At 54.0% G+C, this 25524-nt stretch overlaps 1 protein-coding gene across 1 annotated transcript; it reads left to right on the forward strand.

Annotated features, from left to right (window-relative positions):
- Window positions 1–725: 725 nt before the first annotated feature.
- MED12 (mediator complex subunit 12) lies at window positions 726–22610 on the forward strand (the record flags this gene model as incomplete). The annotated part of the gene is made up of 45 exons (XM_082864999.1): window positions 726–824; window positions 1342–1446; window positions 1654–1845; window positions 1982–2141; window positions 2852–3033; window positions 3222–3332; window positions 3679–3933; window positions 4299–4445; window positions 4609–4708; window positions 4839–4975; window positions 5203–5334; window positions 5673–5799; window positions 6292–6521; window positions 7035–7115; window positions 7249–7419; window positions 7622–7766; window positions 7933–7983; window positions 8307–8425; window positions 8609–8752; window positions 9192–9355; window positions 9568–9699; window positions 10128–10355; window positions 10533–10677; window positions 10851–10971; window positions 11336–11437; window positions 11538–11651; window positions 11903–12078; window positions 12259–12438; window positions 13512–13583; window positions 14033–14166; window positions 14335–14496; window positions 14776–14887; window positions 15047–15136; window positions 15629–15738; window positions 15970–16105; window positions 16373–16534; window positions 17522–17896; window positions 18120–18270; window positions 18426–18631; window positions 18785–18862; window positions 18955–19172; window positions 21090–21312; window positions 21731–21883; window positions 22060–22141; window positions 22362–22610. The coding sequence occupies 45 exons, from the start codon at window positions 726–728 to the stop codon at window positions 22403–22405; spliced, it is 6558 nt and encodes a 2185-aa protein (XP_082721125.1). The 3' UTR covers window positions 22406–22610.
- Window positions 22611–25524: the final 2914 nt, after the last annotated feature.

The raw sequence follows: 25524 nt of genomic DNA on the forward strand, positions 1-25524 counted from the left end.
TCAGCATTTTAAAGGGACTGTGAAGCAGAAGAGGTTAAGAACCTCAGTGCTAGACCATAAAGACCTTGAGCCGACCTTTCAGGGTTTAATTGGTGCTTTCTTATGCATACATAGTTTCTAATAAAGATTAGAGCCGACCTTTCAGGGTTTAATAGGTGCTTTCTTATGCATACGTAGTTTCTAATCTTCGCAACAGTCCCTTGAAGGTGTTAGTACACCCATTTTTCAGATGCAGGAACTAAGAAACAAAGAAGCGGTTTGCAAAAGGCAGAGTTTCTAAGCAACGCACATACGATAGAGCACTTATTCTAGGCCGAGAACTGAGCGAGGCGCTGGGAATCCAGTTCCAGTCGGAGCTCAGCGCCGCGTCCGCCTCCCGCCTCGCAGGTTCGTATCCCCAGCGCCTGGCTGGCGGACGTTGCAGGGATCTTGACTGAGTGAAATCGATTCTCCGGCGGCCGGGGTGGAAAAGCTCCCCGAGCGCGGAGCTCCGCCCCACGCCGGGCTGGGCCCCGCCCCCACCCCCGCTGCTGTCGGTATTGTCCGATGGTTCCCGGCGTCCCTCGGTTTCCCTCGGTAGTTTCCGGCAATGATCGAGAGTTTCTAATGTGCCCCCTTGTCTCTCGGCTGCCGTCCTCGCCACCGCCGCCCCCCTTTTCGGCTCCCTCTCCCCCTCCCCCGCGGCCGGGCCCGGCTGGCGCCTCTGGCGCTACGGGCTGGGCAAGATGGCGGCCTTCGGGATCTTGAGCTACGAACACCGGCCCCTGAAGCGGCCGCGGCTGGGGCCTCCCGATGTATACCCTCAAGATCCCAAACAGAAGGAGGTGCGTTCAGAAATCCGGGCTCCCACGGGGCCAGGGGCCAGCGATCGCCATAGGAGGAAGAACTGATGGCTCGGGGAAGGGGGGGGCGGGGCGGTTCGGTGGGAGCGCAAGTCCCGAAAGGGGGAAGAGTAAAGTGGGCTGGTGTAGGAGAGTAGGACCTAGTGGGGGTGGGGGTTGGTTCCTGGGCGCGAACCGGGAGTGATGTCGGGGCCACGCTGGAGGCGCCCCCCTCTCCACACACACACACCTCAGAAAGTTGTCTGAGGCGGCTGGGTGAGCTACGGCTGCTTGCAAGCTCGCAGGGGCACAGTGCTGTTGAGCGAGCTCTGGGGAATTGGGAATCTTAGTGAGGGTGGGGTCCAAATGAATATAAGGGCCTAGCTTTAAATCACAATCTGTTCTCCGAATCCTCCTCCTACCTTTTCCCCCGCTTGTTCCCCTCTCTTCTACCCTCCTCTCCCATCACCCCCACCCCCAAGGGAAAAAAAAAAGCTAAAATGTTGTTTTCCTGCCTCAGGATGAACTAACGGCCTTGAATGTAAAACAAGGTTTCAATAACCAGCCAGCTGTCTCTGGGGATGAACATGGCAGTGCCAAGAACGTCAACTTCAATCCTGCCAAGGTGAGACAACCCTGCCAGGCTGAAGGAAAAGGCTGGAAGAATCTGAGAAGGAGCAAAGGCCCTGGGTTGGGAAGACTTAAAGGGATGACCTAAATGGCCGAGTTTTCCTTCATAACCTAATGCTACCACATTGGCATTTGCCCATCAAAGGCACGACCACTTCTTTGCCCCTTCTTCCCACCCTGAGGTGTAGTTTTCTTCCCTCAGATCAGTTCCAACTTCAGCAGCATTATTGCAGAGAAGTTACGTTGTAACACCCTCCCTGACACCGGTAGAAGGAAGCCCCAAGTGAACCAGAAGGACAACTTCTGGCTGGTGACTGCACGATCCCAGAGTGCCATTAACACCTGGTTCACCGATCTGGCTGGCACCAAGCCACTCACACAACTAGCCAAAAAGGTGAGGTACTGTTTCCTGTTCTTCAGGCCAAGGAGGGGAGCGCGGGTACCAAGTACCCTCCGATTTCCAGATGAAGCTACACGGGTGCCAGCTCATGGGGGTGAGAGAGGTCTCACTATTTGCGATGTCCATCCAGGTCCCCATTTTCAGTAAGAAGGAAGAAGTGTTTGGGTACTTGGCCAAGTACACAGTGCCTGTGATGCGGGCTGCCTGGCTCATTAAGATGACCTGTGCCTACTATGCAGCGATCACAGAGACCAAGGTTAAGAAGAGACACGTCATTGACCCTTTCATGGGTGAGTAACTCCTAATACCAGAGGTCCCACCACTGATCGCTTCAAGGAGCGGTAGAGAGACCCTTGCAATTATTCTCCTTCCTCATCTGTATTCCTTGCTTCTGCTTGTATCTTGCATTCACTCAATTAGTAAGCATCAAGTATCTTGAGTATCTGCTGTGTGCATGTACTGGGCTATAAAGATGACCACTACCTAATCCCTGCCCTTAGGATGCTTATAGTCTAGTAGGAATGCTAAGGCATATGTACGAATCCCATAATTGAATATAGAAGCGTAGTGTCAAAAGTGGAGGCAGAAGGTTCTTTGAGAATTCAGTGAACAAAAAGATTACTTTCTTTTGGGGACACCTGGGAAGGCTTTAGGAAGGTGGCATTTGTTTCTTTGTTTTGTTTTAATTAATTTTTTTTAAGTATAGTTGATTTACAATGTCACGTTAGTTTCTGGTGTACAACGAAGTGATTCAGTTTTACATATATATACATATATATATATACACTCTCTTGCATATTCTTTTCCGTTATTGTTTATTATGGGATATTGAATATAGCTCCCTGTGCTCTACAGTAGGACCTTGTTGTTGAAGGTGGCACTTGACTTGAGCCTAAGGGGATGAATAGGATTTAGAAGTATGGTGACTGGGGGTGGGGGACAGAAGGTGTTCTAAGCAAAGGGACAGTATAAAATAGCCCTTTTCCCATCTTTCCCCTAGAATGGACTCAGATCATCACCAAGTACTTATGGGAGCAGCTGCAAAAGATGGCTGAATACTACCGGCCAGGGCCTTCCGGAAGTGGGGGCTGTGGTTCTACTATAGGGCCCTTGCCCCATGATGTAGAGGTGGCAATCCGGCAGTGGGACTACAATGAGAAGCTAGCCATGTTCATGTTTCAGGTAGGAAGAAGGCATGTCGTGTGGGATGTGGGATTGAGCCTGACCTCACACTCTGCCAGCATAGAACAGAATCCGCCTGCCACCTTGCCCCACTCGTGGTTCTCTTCATTATTTCATTTACTTTCTCTGCCTCATCTCTAATAGTCCCTTGGCAAAACTAATCCTCTTCCCATCCCTTGTACCCATAGGACGGAATGCTGGACAGACATGAGTTCCTGACCTGGGTACTTGAGTGTTTTGAGAAAATCCGCCCTGGAGAGGATGAATTGCTTAAACTGCTGCTGCCCCTGCTGCTTCGAGTAAGGCCTAGGATTTGGGGGGGTCTAGGGAGGATGTGAGGAGATATAAGACGTGAAAGCAATGTCCCTTGGAGAGAACTGTTTTTTGTTTGTTTGTTTGTTTTCCTAATATTTATTTATTTATTTGGTCGCGCCGGGTCTTAGTTGCGGCTCCAGGGTTCCTCAGTTGTGGCAGGCGAGCTCCTTAGTTGTGGCATGCAAACTCTTAGTTGCGGCATGCATGTGGGATCTAGTTCCCTGACCAGGGATCAAACTCAGGCCCCCTGCATTGGGAGTGCAGAGTCTTATCCACTGCGCCACCAGGGAAGTCCCCAACTGGGGGGTTTTGATCGTCGTGTCTTCACAGTACTCTGGGGAATTCGTTCAGTCTGCATACCTCTCCCGCCGCCTTGCCTACTTCTGTACGCGGAGACTGGCCCTGCAGCTGGATGGCGTGAGCAGTCACTCATCTCATGTGATGTCTGCTCAGTCAACAAGCACACTGCCCACGACCCCTGCTCCTCAGCCCCCAACTAGCAGCACACCCTCTACACCCTTTAGTGACCTGCTTATGTGCCCTCAGCACCGGCCCCTAGTTTTTGGCCTCAGCTGTATCCTTCAGGTAGGTACTAGGTGGGCCCATGGAAGTATTAAAAGGCATCTTGAGAAGACTCAGGTGCCTGTCCTGGAAAATGGGACTGGTTCTAAATTGGAGGCGAGAGTAGGCACTGAGTACTTGCTTGGAAATTGTTGGCTTCTCATTTCTGGGGTGTTAATTCCTTTTCAGTTAGTTCCCTTCCAGGTCTAAATAGGAGGCCCAAAGCCTTTTAGGAGAGTGGATGAGGGGAGGGGCTCGGAGATGGAGTGATGCCACCTCAGGGGCTCAGAATAACTTTGGATCAGAAACTGAAGGGTTGGGTCTTATAATGGGCTTCTAGACAGGTAGCTGTGATAACTGAGTTTGACTTAGCTGTTCCTGTCTGGCAGACCATCCTCCTGTGTTGTCCTAGTGCCCTGGTTTGGCACTACTCACTGACTGATAGCCGAATCAAGACTGGCTCACCACTTGACCACCTGCCTATTGCCCCCTCCAACCTGCCCATGCCAGAGGGCAACAGTGCCTTCACTCAGCAGGTAAGTCTGACCAATAGCCTGGTACTCCCAGGCAACTGGGATGTGAGAGGCTTAAGTTACTCTTTCAGAAATAGTGACTCGGAGTCTGCTACTATTCTTTTAGCTTGGAGCCCTGGCCTTTTTTGTATGCCTTGCTACATCCTTAAAGCCTTCCTCTTTGCAGGTCCGTGCAAAGTTGCGGGAGATTGAGCAGCAGATCAAGGAGCGAGGACAGGCCGTTGAGGTTCGCTGGTCTTTTGATAAGTGCCAAGAAGCTACTGCAGGTGGGTGCCAGAGGACAGACAGTAAGAAGGATGTTTGAGGAAAGGATGGGGACGGTAAGGACATATAGATCTGAAAGTTGGAGTACATCGGGCCTCTAGTTAAAGTCCCCTTTACCACTTTCCTCCTCAGGCTTCACCATTGGACGGGTGCTCCATACTTTGGAAGTGCTGGACAGCCATAGTTTTGAGCGCTCTGACTTCAGCAACTCTCTTGATTCCCTCTGTAATCGAATCTTTGGATTGGGGCCTAGCAAGGATGGGCACGAGGTAATAAGCAAGAAGGGGAAGAGAAGAAGTGAAAAACAGCAAGAGCAACATTATATATGAGGGGAAGGCTTGGCAAGGCATTGAAACCAGAGGATGTCTGAAGAGACAGCCGGTCTTACTGGGCCTAGGATGTTTTAAGATGGGGCCTAGTCGCTGGGAGACTGCAACTCGGTTCTTTGTCCCCAGCTCTACCTTACTCACCCTTTTGGTCTTCCTTTGGTCTCCAGATCTCCTCAGATGATGATGCTGTGGTATCATTACTGTGTGAATGGGCTGTCAGCTGCAAGCGCTCTGGTCGTCATCGTGCGATGGTGGTAGCCAAGCTGCTGGAGAAGAGACAGGCAGAGATTGAGGCTGAGGTTAGGGGGCCCATGGGGCAGTGGCAGCTGGGGTTGGAGCCACATTGAGCTGGTAGTGGGACCAAAGTTGAAGTTGTGAGAGTGAAGAAGGGGTAGAGAATGTACAGGGAAAATTGAGGACATAAGGCAAAAGTAGAAAGGAGTGGATCAATGTCAGAGTTAGAGAAGTGACCAAGGCTGCAGCTGGGAGACGGTAAAGAAAATGGGAGTCAAGGGGGGGAGGGTAGAAGTGAAAAGCTTGGGATGGATCCAAAATAGGCAGTAGTTCAAGGATTGCACATGGACGAGTGAAGAAACAGGTAAAACCCAATCCTACAGTTTGTTCTCTCATCTTACAGCGTTGTGGAGAATCGGAAGCCGCAGATGAGAAGGGTTCCATAGCCTCTGGCTCCCTTTCTGCTCCTAGTGCTCCCATTTTCCAGGATGTCCTCCTGCAGTTTCTGGATACACAGGCTCCCATGCTGAGTATGGACCCCTGCCACCCTCTGGTTACCTCTGCCTAGACTCACCCATCCCTGTCATCAGAAAGCATATGAAGGGCCTTCTGGATATATTTCTGTCTTGAGCTCTATGCAGAATGACTTTGGGACATAATTCTAGCCTTTGCTCATCTTACAGTTTAACAGAGTAGAGAAGTAAAGAGAAGAATAAAAGGAGCATACGATCGAAGCATTTTCACGTATAAATAGCAGAGATGCTGTATTCCTTTATGAGATGGTGTGTGGGGCAGGAGTTTGGGTAACCAACCACACTTTATCCTTCAACAGTTTTGGTTTTATTGTTGTTGTTGTTTTTGGTTTGGCTTTTGGTTTTTCGGGTTTTTTTTTTTTTGAGTCATTGCTATTCTTGCCTACTTCAGGAACCCTAGGAGCACCATGCCTTAGGTGTGTCTCTCTCTCTTTCTGCCCATCTCTTTTGTGCTCCCCTAACTCATCTTTTCTCATCCCCTCTCTCCAGCGGACCCCCGAAGTGAGAGTGAGCGAGTGGAGTTCTTTAACTTGGTACTGCTTTTCTGTGAACTGATTCGACATGATGTTTTCTCCCACAACATGTACACTTGCACCCTCATCTCCCGAGGGGACCTTGCCTTCGGAGCCCCTGGTCCCCGGCCTCCCTCTCCCTTTGATGACCCTGCCGATGACCCTGAGCGCAAAGAGGCTGAGGGCAGCAGCAGCAGCAAGCTGGAGGTGAGGGGGCTTTTCCTCGCCCTAGATCATTTCTTCTGACAGTCCCATCTTCCTGGCTCCTGGAATCCTCTGAGAATCCTTTACCTAGTGACAAGGGTAAGATTTGCTTAGTGCTTTGCAGTTTAGCAAGCACTCTCATATCAGTTTTTTTCATTGGATCCTCACAGCAGCCCTGTGAGGTATTCTTTTTTTTTTTTTTTTTGGCTGTGTCGGGCGGCTTGCAGGATCTTAGTTCCCCCACCAGGTATCCAACCAGGGTCCATGGCAGTGAAAGTGCTGAGTCCTAACCACTGGACTGCCGGGAATTCCCCCTTGTGAGGTATTCTTATCCTCATTTTAAAGCTGAAGGAAACCAAGGCCTGTGGTGGTTAATGGACCAGTCAAGGCTTGCATCTGGAACTGGTGCTTTTCCCAATATGGTCTCCTCTCTTCGACTCCCTGGTCAACTTTTCTAGATGGTGGGGAGCAGCTCCTCGGGGCTAAAGCAGCTTCGCTTCTGTTCTCTGCCGTCAGGATCCAGGCCTCTCGGAGTCTATGGACATCGACCCTAGCTCCAGTGTGCTCTTTGAGGACATGGAGAAGCCTGATTTCTCAGTAAGTTAGATCCTGGTGTGGGAGAATCCAGCTCCTGAGGTCCTCCCGTTATGCCACTTTGGGGAGTTTCTTTGTGCCCTCTCATCCCTTTGTCTTCCTCTAAATGTTCTGCCCCCTTTCGCCTTTCTCTTAGTTGTTCTCCCCCACTATGCCCTGTGAGGGGAAGGGCAGTCCATCCCCTGAGAAACCAGATGTTGAGAAGGAGGTGAAGCCCCCACCCAAGGAGAAGCTAGAAGGGACCCTTGGGGTTCTTTATGACCAGCCGCGGCATGTGCAGTATGCCACGCACTTTCCCATCCCCCAGGTACCGTTCCCCAACACCTTGCGACCATCTGTTCTGAGCCCAGGTTTCTGTCCAAGGACTGTGCTGAGGGGTTGGAGCTGTTCTTAAGGGTGTGGTATGCTGGGAAGGGCTTGAGCACTGGGATGCTGAGGGGCATGGAGCATGCTTTTAAGAGGAGGGAGAACGATCCGTGCTGGAGTCTGATGGTGCCGCTGGGATGCAGGAGGAGTCATGCAGCCATGAGTGCAACCAGCGGTTGGTCGTACTGTTTGGGGTGGGAAAGCAGCGAGATGATGCCCGCCATGCCATCAAGAAAATTACCAAGGATATCCTGAAGGTTCTGAACCGCAAAGGGACAGCGGAAACTGGTGGGTTTGAGGCACCTTAAATGGATCTCCCCCAAAAAGCGCCCTAGTCAGTCTTCCCTTCCCCAGTGTAGGGAACTCCCAGTCATGTCCCGATGTCCTGTCTCTTGGAGTCTCCTGAGAGCTCTAGTCCTTTTGAAACTTCCCCCCTCATTCCCCCCCTCTGCAGACCAGCTTGCTCCTATTGTGCCTCTGAATCCTGGAGACCTGACATTCTTAGGTACCTCACAGTAAGCCCCATACTGCCCGCCCTCCCTCTCCCTTCCCTCCCTCAACCTAGCACCTCCCTGTACATATTCCTCTAAGGTCCACATAGTCTGTGGTCCTCCAAACCTTTGCTTCACTGTCCCCTTCCCTTCATCCCTCCCCGCCCCTTCCTTGACCCTCCCTTCCCATCTTCCCTCTTCCTTCCTTCCCTCTCTCCCTCCCTCCCTTCCTTCCCCTTGCCCCCCCAATAGCCTTCTCTCCATACCCCCCCTCCCCACCCCCAGTCACCTAGTTATCTTCCCTGTCCTGACTGGTCCCTTTCAACTGTCCCCTCAGGTGGGGAGGATGGGCAGAAGCGGCGGCGCAACCGGCCTGAAGCCTTCCCCACTGCCGAGGATATCTTTGCTAAGTTCCAGCACCTTTCACATTATGACCAACACCAGGTCACAGCTCAGGTGAGGGCCTAAGTCCAGCCCCCTTCCCACATTCTGGCCTCCTTGTCCCGTTTTCCTTTCCTCCTTGTCTTTTTTCCCCCCTCCGGCAGGCTAAGCCTCCTGGTCTCATCCCCTTCCACCATCCTTTCCTGCTTCCTTGGTTTTTCCCACCTCTCTCCATTCCTCTCCCACTGCCCTTATTAGGTCTCCCGGAATGTTCTGGAGCAGATCACGAGCTTTGCCCTTGGCATGTCGTACCACTTGCCTCTGGTGCAGCATGTGCAGTTCATCTTCGACCTCATGGAATATTCACTCAGCATCAGTGGCCTCATCGACTTTGCCATTCAGGTGGGGAAGCTGGGGAGATGAGGGTGGAGGAAGGAGTTTGTGCTGTACAGGGTCATAAGGACAGGAGGAGAGGCTCAAGCCAGTGTCCCAGGCTATTTGGAGGGACCGAAAGACTAGTGTGGAGGGAGTGGCCCATGAGCTAAGCCAGCAGGAATAGAGACTCAAGTGCTCCCTGAGGAGACCCGAGAGATGGATTAGAGCCCTGGGCACAGACTGTCCTCCCATCGTGAGGTTCATAGGATTGTATCCCGGAGACTGGTTACATCATTGACGTGACTTGTCGTTACTAGAATAAAGGACAGTGGGATATGGCACCAGGGCCCTTCCAGGCTGAGGCAGCTCCAGCAGAAAGGGGCTCCAGTTTTCTCACAGGAAGGCGGGTTATGTGTAATACTCAAGGCCTCTTCTCATTTGTCAACCCCCGCTCACTCTGCTCTAGCTACTGAATGAACTGAGTGTAGTTGAGGCCGAGTTGCTTCTCAAATCCTCGGATCTGGTGGGCAGCTACACCACCAGCCTGTGCCTGTGCATCGTGGCTGTCCTGCGGCACTATCACGCCTGCCTCATCCTCAACCAGGACCAGATGGCACAGGTCTTTGAGGGGTAAGCAGGGCTTCAAAATGCAGGGCCCTGGTGCAGGGCCCTGGTGAATGCTGGTGGAAGTGGCCTGCAAAGAACATGTGAGGCTCTCACTGTGCGGAAGTGCGTGCCATTCAGGTGGGGAGGGGAGAGAGTATTGCCAAGGGATGGGAATCTTTGCGCCCCAGCCTGCCATTACTTCAGGCACACCTCCCGACCTTGCCCCTTCGTGACAGGCTGTGTGGCGTAGTCAAGCATGGGATGAACCGGTCCGATGGCTCCTCCGCAGAACGCTGTATCCTTGCTTATCTCTATGATCTGTACACCTCCTGTAGCCATTTAAAGAGCAAATTTGGGGAGCTCTTCAGGTAAGAGAGGTGGGAGGTAAGGGGTAGAGACTGGGACCTCGTCCCGTCTCCTTCCCATTACTGCCCCACTCAGGAGCAGAGCACAGCCCAGGACCCTGCTGTCTCTGAAGGGTCATTTGGGGATGGTGTCCTCTGCGTGTTCTTGGTTCCTGAGAGTGGGCCTCCTTCCTCATCAGCCTTGCCTCCAGCCCATGTCTGCGGGGCCCACATTCCTCCTCCCTGCCTCCAGAGGCCCCTGTGCCTTCTTCTCACTGGGTTCCTTTCCTGCCCGGTCGGTCTGCTTTGTCCCATTTCCCCTTTTCTTGCCCTAAGGCCCCTTGTCCCTCACATTCTCCTTTTTTTTCTTTCTTTTCTCGCCTTTCCTGACCATCCCTCTAGTTCACTAGCCCTTCCTCAACGCTGCTCTCTCCTTTCCCCCACCCCTGCAGCGACTTCTGCTCCAAGGTGAAGAACACCATCTACTGCAACGTGGAGCCGTCAGAATCCAACATGCGCTGGGCACCTGAGTTCATGATTGACACTCTGGAGAACCCTGCCGCTCACACCTTCACCTACACAGGGCTAGGCAAGAGTCTTAGTGAGAACCCTGCTAACCGCTACAGCTTTGTCTGCAATGCCCTTATGCACGTCTGTGTGGGGCACCATGATCCCGATAGGTATGGGGCGTACTGAGTGAGGAATGGGCACCACGCTCCCGCCTGATATTGGGAGGGATGAGATGCCTGGGAGGTACTGCAACCTTGGTTATGGCCGGGGTGGAGATGAAAAGTTAATGAGTCTGAGGTTTTGCCGGGAACAAGGTTTTTCCTGAGGGCATTTGTACTTTTCCCCAGGGTGAATGACATCGCAATCCTGTGTGCAGAGCTGACCGGCTATTGCAAGTCACTGAGTGCAGAGTGGCTGGGAGTGCTTAAGGCCTTGTGCTGCTCCTCTAACAATGGCACTTGTGGTTTCAACGACCTCCTCTGCAATGTAGATGTGAGACTGGGGGTGGGGGAGTGCCGGACACCGGGCATGTCCCGGGGCAGGGGTCTGCTCCCAGTAATCACAGGAGCGGAGGGACAGAGTTTTGCAGAGTGGAGGCCAAGCGCTCTGAGTAGCCGCCCTCTCTCCACACTGAGTCCTGGTGTCTGTCTGCTTTTTTCCTCCAGGTCAGTGACCTGTCTTTTCACGACTCCCTGGCCACTTTTGTTGCCATCCTCATCGCTCGGCAGTGTTTGCTCCTGGAGGATCTGATTCGCTGTGCAGCCATCCCTTCGCTTCTTAATGCTGGTGAACTACCAATCCATAACCCCTAGAATGTCTAGACCCCCCCCCCAGTCTCAATACACACTGGATGGTCGCACTCTGGTTGTTCAGTGTGGGGCTCCTGGTGGCACCAGAGGCCAGTCCTGTGGTGTGCCTCAGGCTGGGAGGGGCGTCTTTCTAACCCTGCATTTGCAGCCCCGATCTTTCCGGTTCCTGACCCTTCCAGGTACTCCCCTTATACTGCAGAACAGTTTGCTACCCCACCTCTCCTCCAATGTTTTATCTCTTTTCGCCTGGCCTCAGCTTCCCTTTTAGCCCCTCACCACCTACAGATCCACATACAGTCCGCCTTCATCCTTTCCCCTCTGCTTTGTCTTCCTCTCTGTAGCTTGCAGTGAACAGGACTCTGAGCCGGGGGCCCGGCTTACCTGCCGCATCCTCCTCCACCTTTTCAAGACACCTCAACTCAATCCTTGCCAGTCGGACGGAAGTAAGTGACCTTGATCTGAGCCGGCCAGCCGTGGAAAGTGTGGCCACCCCACCCACACCGTTTCTACTTTTGCTTCCCCTGACTTCAGCTGTCTCCCCAGACAAGCCTACGGTAGGAATCCGCTCCTCCTGTGACCGCCACCTGCTGGCTGCCTCCCAGAACCGCATTGTGGATGGAGCTGTGTTTGCTGTTCTCAAGGCTGTGTTTGTACTTGGTATGGGGGTAGGAAGGGAGTGGTGCCAGAAGTGTGTATAGGGTGGAGCGCCAGCTAAACTACAAAGGACAGTCTTTCTCTCTCCTGAAGGTGGTCTCTCTGACCTTTGGGGAGGAGATGAGGGAGGGAAGTATATTTCTGTCCCATAGGGCAGGATCTGGGGAGTTGCTGCTTCTGTGGGTCCGGGGTGGGTCTCCACACAGCATTCGGATCTCACTCTGCCCTCCCTATCTCCTGCCTGTGAACCACAGGGGATGCGGAACTGAAGGGTTCAGGCTTCACTGTGACAGGAGGAACAGAAGAACTTCCAGAGGAGGAGGGAGGAGGTGGCAGTGGCGGTCGGAGGCAGGGTGGCCGCAACATCTCTGTGGAGACAGCCAGTCTGGATGTCTATGCCAAGTACGTGCTACGCAGCATCTGCCAGCAGGTCAGTCTCACCTTCCCCCCACACCTCCTAAACGCGGCTATATAATATAGTCCCGTTTCCTACCGTGATCGCACCACCTCCCTGCCATACATCATGTCCCTCACCAACCCCCCAGTCCATCCCCCTTATTCCTAACCTGCTTACTGGTTGCCCCAGTCCCCCGATTCTCGGCTTCCTCAGGAATGGGTAGGAGAACGTTGCCTTAAATCGCTGTGTGAGGACAGCAATGACTTGCAAGACCCAGTGTTGAGTAGCGCCCAGGCCCAGCGCCTCATGCAGCTCATCTGCTACCCACATCGGCTGCTGGACAATGAGGATGGGGAAAACCCCCAGCGGCAACGCATTAAGCGTATTCTCCAGGTAGGCCAAAGCGATGGGGGTCTTGGAGGAAGCAGTGGGGCCTGAGCCTGGGGTGAGACGATGGGGACCTTGAGAGGAAAAGAGAGAGGGAGTGAAGTAGGAAGGCTTCACTCGAGGATGTGGGTGAAAGGTGGTGAGAGAAACAGCTCCAGCATGGGTTTCGAAGTTAAGCCAATATGGTCTAGACTGGAGAGTGAACTGTTGGGTGAGTGCACAGCTATCTGGAGTAGGACTCCAGCTTAGCAGTGGGAGGCATAGCATCTGGGAGGCCTAGTTTTTGGCCTTGTATGTTTGGCATGTTGGTCGTGGCTCTGTCATGAGTAGTAATACTACCGAAGAGCTATTAATTATCGAGCGGCTGCTTTACGTGGGGTACCATGCTCAGCACTCTACGTACATTTTCTCATTTACTCTTTACAGCCCTGCGAAGTAGGTAAGAATATCCCTATTTGACCAGTGAGGAAACTGAGGCTTGAAGAGGTTAAGTAACTTGCCCAAGGTTCAGGAACTCACACAGCTAGGAAGTTTATGAGCCCAGTCAGTATATGAGCCCAGGTCTGCCTGTGCCCTTCCTGCCTCACCACGCTGCTGCAGACATTCATGTGACTGGAGGGTGGAAAAATAAAGCCGTTGAGGAAAAGCTAAAGGAATGAGGCCTCTTCAGCCTGGAGGAGATAATGCCAAAGAGAGATTAGCTGAGACTAGCCTTCGGGTCTGTAAAGGACTTTGAGCAGCTGGTTGGAAACAGGAGCGGCGAGCTTCAACTTCAACATCAAAGATTTAGGTTAAGCATTAAGCAGAACTTCCTGATGCTAAGGAATGTGAGGCTCTGGAACAGGAAACTGGGGAAAGATGTGAAATCTTTCCAGAACCACTTTTAAAATAGGATAGACTTTTCAGTCATTTTGGACTATTTAGGTATGATCTTCCCTAAAGAGGGGACATAGAGGTCCCTTTCAGACCTCCAGGCATATGTGATTCAAGTTTGTGAGAGATCAGGAGCTGGCATCAGGGTGCTGAGTGGCTGGGATGACACAATGATGACTAGCTTGTGGGTGGGGTCTCTGTCACAGAACTTGGACCAGTGGACCATGCGCCAGTCTTCCTTGGAGCTGCAGCTCATGATCAAGCAGACCCCAAACAATGTGAGTGGTGCCCGGGCCCTCTCTTTCCCATGCTTACTTCCAGCGACACATGTCAGGGAGGCGGGCCGCCATAGAAGAACCTAGGTCCTACCTTTGGGTTCTGGAGATCAGAGAGGATGGGAAGATGGCGGACGTTTGGAGCCGATGATAAGGCACATGGGTTGGGATTGTTGGGGCTCTGAGCTGTGGGGAAGGTTGGTGGCGGTGGCCATAGAGGCTGTTTCTCTGGCCACAGCTGTAAGGAGGTATGTAAAGGAGAAGACAGTGGGGCATTGGAGAGATACTGCGAGGTGCTGGAGGACACGACACCCAGCAGAGTTGTGTCCGTTACCCTCCTATCAACCTCCATGGATGCCTTCCTATGTCCTCATCTCCCAGCTCTCCTATCATCTCTTTGCCTTTGCCGTCAGCTACCTATTTAGCACCCCTGTGCCCTTCATCCTCCTCAGGAGATGAACTCCCTCTTAGAGAACATCGCCAAGGCCACAATCGAGGTTTTCCAACAGTCTGCAGAGACAGGGTCGTCTTCTGGAAACACTGCAAGCAACATGCCCAGCAGCAGCAAGACCAAGCCCGTGCTCAGGTTGGGTAGAAACGTGTTAGGACCCATCCCCTTCTGAGTTTTCTCCTCTGGTAGTGTAAATGATTTCAGCCACCTGGAGATGCCAGGCATGTCCATCAGGAAAGGAGAGGATGGGTTGTTCCAACCTTGCCCGGCTCCTCTGTAACCCTGTGCGCGCCATCTCTCCAGCTCCCTAGAGCGCTCTGGTGTATGGCTGGTGGCTCCTCTCATTGCCAAACTGCCCACCTCAGTCCAGGGGCATGTGTTAAAGGCTGCTGGGGAAGAATTGGAGAAGGGCCAGCACCTGGGTTCCTCTTCGCGCAAAGAACGCGATCGACAAAAGCAAAAGAGGTAAAGCGGCTACGACGGGGCCGGGATTGAGGGGTAGAAAGGAGAGGAGGCATACCCAGGGAAGAAGAAAAGTTGGGGCAAAGAGGTGAGGATCAAAATCAGAAAAGTGGACAGAGGATAAGAGTGATAGTTGAGCAAGAGGCTAGATCTTTTTTTTTTTTTGAAGAAGGCTAGATCTTAAAAGAGTAGAGTCTGGGGCTCAGAGGAATGAGGTTGCAAATCGCCTGACCTACAACCCACAGTCCTGTACTTTTCTTTTTCTTTTCCTCCCATCTCTAGCATGTCCCTGTTGAGCCAGCAGCCCTTCTTATCCCTGGTGCTGACGTGTCTGAAGGGTCAGGACGAGCAGCGCGAGGGACTCCTTACCTCCCTCTACAGCCAGGTCCACCAGGTACAGGTCTCTGGGCCCTGGAGCCGGGCAGGAGGGCAGAGAAGGATGCAGCCAAGAGGCCACTGAATCTTCAGTGTTTTCTGACAAGAACACCCTGGGTGCTTTGGCACGGAAACGAGAAGATCCCTGAGCTGTGTGTTGTACTTGTTTTTATCTTAGATTGTGAATAATTGGAGAGATGACCAGTACTTAGACGATTGCAAGCCAAAGCAGCTAATGCATGAGGCGCTCAAACTGCGGCTCAACCTGGTGAGAGAGGGAGCTGGGGAGACGAAGGAAAGGGGTGGGGCTAGGACTACAGACAAAGAAGCCCCAGCCCAGGGAGGCGAGGGTGAGGATGGAGGGCCCAGGCTCTTCTGGGTCTTCACGTATTAGCCCAGCTCTCCTAAAGGATGCAGGACCTGAAAGTGGTTAAGGAGACTGGATCCTTGCAGGGAACCTGCCTCAGTATCCTAGATTCTGGCTGGGCCCGAGAAGCCCTAGACGTCTATTGTGGAATGTTGAATGAGATCCTGGACATCCTTTGGTCCAACTCCATCATTTTATAAGTAAGGAAACCAAGGCCGAGAGATGTCAAGAATTAAGTCGTTGGCCTGAGATCATGTAGCAAATCATAGGTACAGCTGGAACATTGACCTCAGGTGTCCCGAGTCACATCCAGCCCAGGTTCTAATCTAAGCTTTCCTTAAATGCTGCACTCCGCCCCTGAGCCATCTGACTGACTTGTTGTGGCCCTGGCAGGTGGGGGGCATGTTTGACACGGTGCAGCGCAGCACCCAGCAGACCACGGAGTGGGCTGTGCTCCTCCTGGAGATCATCATCAGCGGCACTGTCGACATGCAGTCCAACAAGTAAAGCATCCCCATCCCCTCCCTCCAGTTTTGTACCCGAGAGGATCCCCTTCCCTGACACCAGGTGCACGACCCGCCGCAATCGGTGTGGCTCATACTGCGGACTCTGCGGTCCGGGGTTCCCCACACGGTTTTGGTGCCCGCTCCCTGCTCGTGTCCAACCCGGCTGTCTCTGTCTGTCTGAACTCTTTCTCCTCTGGTTTCCCCCCCGCCCCCGGCTTCCTGCCACAGTGAGCTCTTCACCACCGTCTTGGACATGCTGAGCGTGCTCATCAATGGGACCCTAGCTGCGGACATGTCCAGCATCTCCCAGGGCAGCATGGAGGAAAACAAACGTGCCTACATGAACCTGGTGAAGAAGCTGCGGGTGAGAGGAGGGGACGAGGGCGAGGCCTAGAGGCCTGGGGTCTCAGCCCCCTATTCCCTGACCTTGCGTTTGCTGTCCAGCCTCAGTGGCATCGTCCTGCCCAGAGCCCCTTACCCTTCCCTTTCACGTCCGTGTTTTCTTTGTTATTCATATGGTAAGGATTTACCGAGTGTCTTCTTCCTGCTAGCTTCTGTGCTGTCCCCTGAGACTTCCCGTCCCTCTTTTCCTGTGTCCTTGAACTCTTGTCCTGTCTTTCTGTGCCTGCAGAAGGAGTTGGGGGAGCGCCAGTCAGACAGTCTGGAAAAAGTTCGCCAGCTGCTGCCGCTGCCCAAGCAGACCCGAGATGTCATCACATGTGAGCCGCAGGGCTCCCTTATCGACACCAAAGGCAACAAGATCGCCGGCTTCGACTCCATCTTCAAGAAGGAGGCATGTTCCATTATCTTCCCATCCCCTGCTCCCCGCTCCCCACCTTTGTTCCCCTTTGGGTCAGAGCCTCCCCTGCATTAACCTCTGTAGCTGCAACAGGTTTATCACGCTCTGTGGGCGAGAGCCATCCCTGGGGTGTTGAGCTAATCACTTAATTTTCCTCACATTTCTTCTTCCCATCTTGGGAGTCTCCCTCTCTTTCCTTGGTCTCTCCCTTCACCCCTCTGCACCTCCCATCACCCCCACCCACCTTTATACGTACCACCCGTTTCTCAGCACCCTACCCTCCTCTTTCCTCTGCCCCACCTGCCTCCCATACTGCTCCACCCCGGCCTGCACCCCTTTTATCCCTGCATCTCTCTCCCCCCGACCCTGTCAACCCATCTCTGCACAGTTTTCTCTGTCCCCTCTCTTTGTCAGTTACAGTATTTGTTGAGTAACCATAATCATTGTGTGAGTAGAGGGAGAGGAGAAAGAGAACGCGGAGTTCAAAAGCCAAAGTCCGACCCGTTCATATAGCCATACTCTTCGTTCTTTTCCTGGCTCAGTGTGTCTCTGTCTGTCTTTCTGCCTGTCTTTGTCTCTCTCTCTCTCTCTCTGCCTGTCTCTCTCTTCCTGTTTTTCTCTCTCTCTCCCTGTCTCTGTCTCTCTCTCTCTGCCTGTTTTCAGTCTCTCACTGCCTTTTCTTTCTCGGCCTTCCTGTTTCTGTATCTGTCTTCCTCTGTCAGTGTCTGTCTCTGTCTCTGTCTCCCTCTGCTCCCCACCATCTCCTCTTAACTCTCTCTCCCCTGTGTGTGTGTGTGTGTGTGTTTCCGTGTGTCCGTGTGTCTTCCTTTCACCATCTTCCCTGAATCTACCCATGACTTTCTTTTTCTTTTATTGCCAACAGATACTTTTCCCTCTCCTCCAAGTCCTCAAGTTTTCCAAGTCTTCTGTCTTCTGTTTTCCAAGTCTCAACAGCTCACTGTTTCTCATTTTCCGGAGCAGGGTCTACAGGTTTCCACCAAACAAAAGATCTCCCCCTGGGATCTTTTTGAAGGCTTGAAGCCATCAGCACCACTGTCTTGGGGCTGGTTTGGAACAGTCCGGGTGGACCGGCGCGTGGCCCGCGGAGAGGAGCAGCAGCGGCTGCTGCTGTACCACACGCACCTGAGGCCCCGGCCCCGCGCCTATTACCTGGAGCCACTGCCACTGCCGCCGGAAGATGAGGAGCCCCCAGCCCCCGCCCTGCTGGAGCCTGAGAAAAAGGCTCCAGAGCCCCCCAAAACTGACAAACCTGGGGCCGCTCCCCCCAGCACTGAGGAACGCAAGAAGAAGTCCACCAAGGGCAAGAAACGCAGCCAGCCGGCCGCCAAGACAGAGGTGAGCACCGCTGCCACCTCGCCACAGCCCCGTCATGCCCCTTCCCCAGCCCCTCTCTCTTCCGGATGCTGTCAAGCGACTGGTTTGTGGGAGGGCTGGGGGCATCTGGGGAAGGGGTACCTTTAGAATTAGAACAGGGAACCACGTACATCCAGCTCCTGTTCCCCCCTCCTACCCCACCTGACCCCAGCCCTCTCCCTTTCCTCCTGTGCCGTTCACACAGGACTATGGAATGGGCCCAGGCCGGAGTGGCCCCTATGGAGTGACAGTGCCTCCGGACCTCCTGCACCACACCAACCCTGGCTCCATATCCCACCTTAGCTACAGGCAGGGCTCCATAGGCCTCTACACCCAGAACCAGCCACTGCCGGCAGGTGAGTGCCAGCTACCAGGCACGAGGGACTGACCCGAACATGCCTTCCGCCTGAGGGGCGATGCCACTCCTCCCAGGAGCTGTGGATGCCCGGGGCGCTGAGCAGGGCGCAGAGGGACGAAGAACCTAAAGAGGTCAGCCTGCTCCCCTTTCCAGGTGGCCCCCGTGTGGACCCGTACCGCCCTGTGCGGTTACCGATGCAGAAGCTGCCGACCCGACCACCTTACCCTGGAGTGCTGCCCACCACCATGACTGGCGTCATGGGACTGGAACCCTCCTCCTACAAGACGTCTGTGTACCGACAGCAGCAGCCTGCGGTGCCCCAGGGACAGCGCCTTCGCCAACAGCTCCAGGCAAAGATAGTGAGAGGGGCCGTAGGGAGGGCCGTCAGGGAGAGGGGCTTTTGGGGTCACAGGGATTGGGATCTTCACAAGGACACACAGAGTAGGAGATACAAGAAACGAGGTGGCAGAAAGCCCTTCCTGAGTTTGAGTTTGTCTCCTTTTTCCCTCTAGCAGAGTCAGGGGATGTTGGGACAGTCATCTGTCCATCAGATGACTCCCAGCTCTTCCTACGGTTTGCAGACCTCCCAGGTAAGGGCACGAGATGGTGAGAATCAGGGAGCTTGAGGCAGGCTGCGCTGCACAGTCTTGGCCCTGACTCCGTCTCTCTTCCTTCCCTCCAGGGCTATACTCCTTACGTTTCTCATGTGGGATTGCAGCAACACACAGGCCCCGCAGGTACCATGGTGCCCCCCAGCTACTCCAGCCAGCCTTATCAGAGCACCCACTCTTCTACCAATCCTACTCTTGTAGATCCTACCCGCCATCTGCAGCAGCGGCCCAGTGGCTATGTGCACCAGCAGGCCCCAACCTACGGACACGGGCTGACCTCTACTCAAAGGTACCCAAGGGAGCCGGGGGTCGTGAAGACACACTGAGGCTTTCAATTAGGGAAAACCTGGGCCTGGAGGTGATGGGACTAGTCAGAACTTTTGGTGGCATAAAGAACACTTATCTGGCCACCTGGCCTGTCGCCACAAAATGCCGGAGCTGGAAGGCACCCTGGCGGCCAGTGTTCTCACACCTGCTTCCCAACATTTCTTCGAGGACCAAAGAGGGGAAATCATTTATATATGACTATGAAAAGGAAAGATCGGGGGTTCATAGATGCAGTGTGTGGTAAGGAGTCATCCAGCCACTATTAGAGCAGTTTAGTGCTGGAATGGACCAGCGAACACATTCTCCCACCATGCCGAACGTCAGTCAGGCCTTAGTTAAGACTTTGGAGTCATGGCTTGAGGCTCTGCAGCTTAGGGTGGAGAACATTGCAGGGTGGACCAGAAGCAAAGTCCCTTACTTAGACGTGCCTTAGGCCCCCTGTGTGGCCAGCACTATGCTAGGACCAGGTGGGGTGAGGAAAGCTATTTGAAAAAAATACAAAGTCCCTCACCACAGAGAATTTCTACTATACCTAGGGAGAGGAGACTTACTCAGAAGAACACTTAGGGAACACAGTGATGAAAGATATAATCAGCTGTGCAGTTGGGTGCCGTGAAGTAAATGGGAATTCAGGAAGAGTGCGGGATGATATCACTGTGGGCCTGAGTCATCAGAGAAAGTTCCGTGAAGGAGGTCAGACTTGAGTTGGCCTTTGAAGCATAGCTGTGATTTGGATTTACGGGGAGGAGGAGAAGGAGGGGGATCCCAGGTAGAGGACGTAGCATGAACAAAGACATGGGGACCCGAGTGAGTAGGGTGGCTGGGAGGACAGGAAGGAGAAGAGCTTGGCTGGAATGTAAGACTTGTGCCAGGGAAGGAGTAGGGATAAGCTGGGAGTGTGCAGGTTGAGAGAGAGCCTTGAACGTTCGGTGAGGGATTGAGACACAATCCCAGAAAGCACTCTTTTTTTTAAACAAATTTATTTATATTTTATTTATTTTTGGCTGCGTTGGGTCTTTGTTGCTGTGCGCGGGCTTTCTCTAGTTGCGGCGAGCGGGGGCTACTCTTCGTTGCGGTGCGGGGGCTTCTCATTGCAGTGGCTTCTCTTGTTGCAGAGCACGGACTCTAGGCATGCGGGCTTCAGGAGTTGCGGCACATAGGCTCAGCAGTTGTGGCTCGTGGGCTCTAGAGCGCAGGCTCGGTAGTTGTGGCGCACGGGCTTAGTTGCTTCGCGGCATGTGGGATCTTCCCGGACCAGGAATCGAACCCGTGATCCCTGCATTGGCAGGCGGATTCTTAACCACTGCACCACCAGGGAAGTCCCCAGAAAGTACTCTTTTGATCAGGAAAGTGATGTGATGATTTGGGCGTGTTGAGAGATTAACGTGGAATTCATGGAGAGGATGCGTACGGAAGGTGACAGAAGACTTGAGACGGGCCCAGCCAGTAGCCTGTTGCAGTGAAGTACAGATTGGGGTCAGAAAGGTGTAAGGAGCAATAGAACACAACAGTCTTCAAGACCCTGATGTGTTACTGGGGACCAACAACAGTGATAAGCAGAACCACCTCAGTGGTGTCTATGGAATGCCTAGCTTGTGCTGAGACTGTGTTTCATTTTCATAAGAGAAAACCAGCTACAACAGAATTGAAAAATTCCTAACCACGAAGGTTAGGAGACACTAAAATGGGGTGTTGTCTTTGCTCCTCATTCCCCAACCTAGAAATCTGTCAGAAGCCAAAAAGCCTCTTCTGGTTGGTAACAGGAGGAGTGAATGAAATGGCCTGTTGATGTTTCTTTGGGGTCAGGGACCTGGGGCTCATCTGCACCCCCATCTCCCACAGCCCGTGCCTTGATCTCTGCGCCTCCTTGTCTTTGTAGGTTTTCCCACCAGACGCTGCAGCAGACACCCATGATAGGCACTATGACCCCACTGGGCGCCCAGGGTGTCCAGGCTGGCGTCCGGTCGGCTTCCATCCTGCCTGAGCAGCAGCAGCAGCAGCAGCAGCAACAGCAGCAGCAGCAGCAGCAGCAACAGCAGCAGCAGCAGCAGCAGCAGCAACAGTACCACATCCGGCAGCAGCAGCAGCAGCAGATCCTGCGGGTAAGGCCCTAGGATTTTCGTCTGGGACCTGGGAGCCCGAGGAGGAGGGGGAGGAGGAGGAAGGGGACTGGGAGCGGAGAGGAGGAGGGGGAGGAGAGGCACAGGCTCTTCCAGGTGGTTTTCAGCACTGAATGAGGCAGTGTAAGGGCGTACCCCGGCAGGGCAGCTGGCACGTAGTGGGGGCTTAAGAAGCCAGTTCCTTCCCTCCCCCTTTTTCCGGGGGTCCTGGTGGGAGAGTGTTGGGGGTCATCTGCTTGGTGCTCCACATTTGATTTTCTCTGCAGCTCTCCGAGCGGGGAGGGCAGCGGAGCCGGAGTTCCCACCCTGTGCTTCTTCCCCCATCCCCATCCCTCCACCACTGAGGTTCAGCCCCTCGCTCTCCTTAGACAGATCTCTTCTGTCTTCACAGCAGCAGCAGCAGCAGCAACAGCAACAGCAGCAGCAGCAGCAGCAGCAGCAGCAGCAGCAGCAGCAACAGCAGCAGCAGCAGCAGCAGCAGCAGCAGCAGGCACACCAGCAGCAGCAGCAGCAGGCAGCTCCTCCCCAGCCCCAGCCCCAGTCCCAGCCCCAGGTAGCTGCTGGACTCCAGCCCCGGGCTCTGGGACAGCGGCCCAGGCTGCGGACAGTGTGCAGCCATTGGCGAGGCGGGAGGCAAGGCAGGGCCCTCCTCCGAGAGCTGGGGACACGAGGACGGGGAAGGAAGGGGAAGGTTCGAGTTCAGTCTTCCCCTTCCCATTTTCACCTCAGTTCCAGCGCCAGGGGCTTCAGCAGACCCAGCAACAACAGCAGACAGCAGCTTTGGTCCGGCAGCTCCAACAACAGCTCTCCAGTAAGCCCGCCTTTCTTCCCAAGGAGAGCCCCACAGAATAACTGGGGGGCCGGCGGGGCGGGGAAGGCCAAAGTAGCTGAGGTGATTGCTTCAGGCCCCGGTTGTGAGGGGAAGCGTTGCCTTCCTTCCCTTCCCTCGGTGCCTGAATGGCTCTCCTCAATGCAGACAGCCGCCACCCCTGCTCGGCCTCCCACCCCTGATAATCTCTGGTTTTTCACAGATACCCAGCCACAGCCCAGTACCAACATATTTGGACGCTACTGAGCCACCTGGAGGAACTGCTTGTGCACTGGATGGGGCCCCACCCTTTCCTCTTAATTCCCAGTCCCCTTCCTGGGCTAGCACCAGTAGTGGTTGGGGCTCTTCCCTCAGGCTCCATTTTTAATGAGTTTTTAGTATTTTTGTTAATGTGAGGCATTGAGCTGTTGGGTTTTGTATATTATTTATATAGAGACCCCAGAGCTGTTGCACCCAATACACAGAGCTTCTTTGCAAAGGGAGTGTGTGAGTCTGCATGTCCGGGAAGGGCGGGCTCTCGGAAGGGTGCGGGCCGGACCAGCAAGTCAGCACCTTCATTCTGTTCAGATCATCTCCCCTGTTTACCTCCCACCCCCTAAATTTCTGAATTCTAATTGGCTTACTACCCTGTCTTTTCTCCAACCTGGCAACGTGTTAAGGGTTGGGGCCTTAGTCTCTCAGTAAGGGCGGTTCACCTTCTCAGCTAGATGGTGCGGCTTCTGTATAGTTTGTCTCCGTGGGAGGATACACCACTGGGATTGGTGGGGGGCCGCTGGGCCAGAGGAAAAGTCACTGGAACCTGATTCTCCTTCCACCCATCCCACATGCTGGGTCTCGAACAAGCTTCGGGGTGGGGGGGTGACAGACACTGCTTACCCATTTTGCCACCTTCTGTGGTCTCCCTAACGTTCCAAGTGATATCCTAGATAGAGAACTTCCCTGAGTCACATTTCTGGGATGAAACATTGCCCTCCATTGGCAAGTGTCGCCACCACATAGGTGGTGGAAGGACAGTATGGTTCTAGGAGGAAGAGAAACCAGCAAAAGGAAGCATCCTTTTCTCTGCTCTGTTGCCGGAACTGCTTGTTTTCACACGACCCACCTTGGCAGTTACCCAGTGTGACCTGCTCACTCCCATTTTACAGTAGAGAAAACTCAAAACTGTTGCTCCGGGGTCACGTTTGGAACTGCGGCGGGGCCATTCTCAGCCCCCTTGCCTTCAGGTTTGGGGCCCTAGATCTAAGGCTATCCAGTAGAGCCAACTGGTTTACTACCATGGAGTCTTCTGGTATGCCCAGGCTGGAGCTGGAAGAGGGCTAGCCCCAGCCTCATGGGTGGGTGGTACCAGATGATCTGACAACTTCAGGATACCGTCCAGGTCGTAGTTGCACTCTATTACTGGGAAGTGTCAAGTGTGCTGGTAAAACCAGGAGCACCAGTCAATACCCAAGTTACAAAAAAAAAAAAAAAATTCCCTCTTTGAGGTCCATGAAGCCCTTGCTCAGATGGGACTTACCAAGTTTAAGAGTTGCGTACGCAAGGAGTGGAACTCCCCGACAGGGTAAAGTTGAACATGATTAAAGCTTTCTTCTGCCCTGTCCTATCCTGACAGAAACATTCTGAGGAGCTATAGGGGTGGAGGCTTTGCTGGGATAAGGGACACTCAGAGGGGCTTGGGGTGGGGGGCTACTGAAACTGGACAGGTGCACTACACACAAAAACACAAGACACAAAGACAGCCAGATCTGGAGGAGAGAGACTGAAATGGTCCGACAACTGGCACGCTGACAGCTGGAGTGTGACATGCCCCAGCAGAAAGGAACAGCATTGACCTTTGGGAAAGTGACAGGATGAGGGCAAAGTGCCCCTCCCACACGCACACCTCCTGGTTGCTGCTTGAGTGGTGCTGGTGCTGAGGAGAGGTGAGGGATGCCAAGTGAGGTGGAGGTGGGTCTTCGTGGAGTGTGACTGGGGACTCCTGCAGGCAGTGCCTCAGTTTCTCCCTTTGTTTCAAGGTCTCAAGCTTTGCAGGTAAAGTTTGGACTAGCTGCCCCGGAAGATCACCTGACTGTGACTTGAGGGGTGTGAGAGAGAGAGGGTGGGGAGAGAGCTTGAGGAGAGCGTGCTTGAGCCTGGGAGGAATTGGGCCATGCCCCAGGACTTGAGCCATCTCTGGCACAAAAGGAGTTAATGGCAGGGACCGCGCCCCCCCGTGTCCGGGCACGCGCAGCGCGCCCCCTCGGTGCGCGGGCACAGCAGCCAGGCTGCCGGAGAGCAGATCTCGGGGATTCGGGTGCGGAGCCCTTGGCCTGGAGGCGATATGGGTGGTCCGTGGCCCGGTTCAGTCGCTCGCAACAGCCCGGGGAACAGGTGAGGCCGCCTGCCCCGGTCTCTCATCCTCTAGCTGCCCATACCTTGCCCTGATCCTATCCCCCCCCCAATCCTGGGGTGCTCCACTTCCCAGCCAGTGCTCCCCATCCATCTCAACCCCACGTTCTCCATCAGCACCCCTGACCCCCCAATCCTCCCCTGCTTTTCTCCTCCACCTCCTCCCTGAATCCCGCACCCTTATCATCCTCCCGCCCATGGTCCCTCTATTTCCACAGCCCGGCCCGCATGCTCATCAAAATATCCCTCCTGAAGGCCCCCAGCCCCATTCCTGTATAGTACATTGCCAGTCCCCCCTCCCCCGCAGTGCAGCCCCATCTCTCTTCCATCATAGCATCTCACAGCCAGGCTCCCTCCCCCACTCTCTGCAGCCCCCCCCCAATGGAGGCCTTTATCCTATCCTCCCCCATTCCAATGCAGCTCCGTCCCCCAATACCATTCCGAACCCGCATAGCCCCCAATACTGCAGTTCTTGACACCAGTCCATTCCTGCACAATGCCCCTAGCCCAATACTGCTCCAGCCCAGAAAGTACCCCCAGATGCCATTCTAATCCCCGGCATTGCCGCCTCCCCTTGTCTTCTCCCAAATTGCAAGTTGGACCAGGATGGAGATCTTGGCCTTGAAGACTCACAGTGGGTCCTAGGGTACAAAGGGCGTTTGGGGGTCGGTCGATTTGTCTAGGTGTTCACGGGGGGAGGGGCTGCAGGAAATTGACTCAAAGGAGAATGGCATTTGGTGCTGAAGGGTTACTGGAGAGGGAGGCATCCCGAAAGGGTTAATGGAATTTGCGGGGAGGGGCGGCACCGAGGGGGTTAATGATGTGTGTGTGGGGGGGTTGCTGGCGGGGAAGCCGTGTGAATGAGCGGTCTGTGCCCCGGAGTTGCCATGGAGACAGTGAATGGGGGGATTGTGTGAACTCAGCTGCGGACTATCCCCCCCCATACACACACACACACACACACACACACACACACA

This window comes from Leucopleurus acutus (genome assembly GCF_964270905.1).
Source record: "Leucopleurus acutus genome assembly, chromosome: X".
In the NCBI taxonomy this organism is placed as follows: Eukaryota; Metazoa; Chordata; class Mammalia; order Artiodactyla; family Delphinidae; genus Leucopleurus; species Leucopleurus acutus.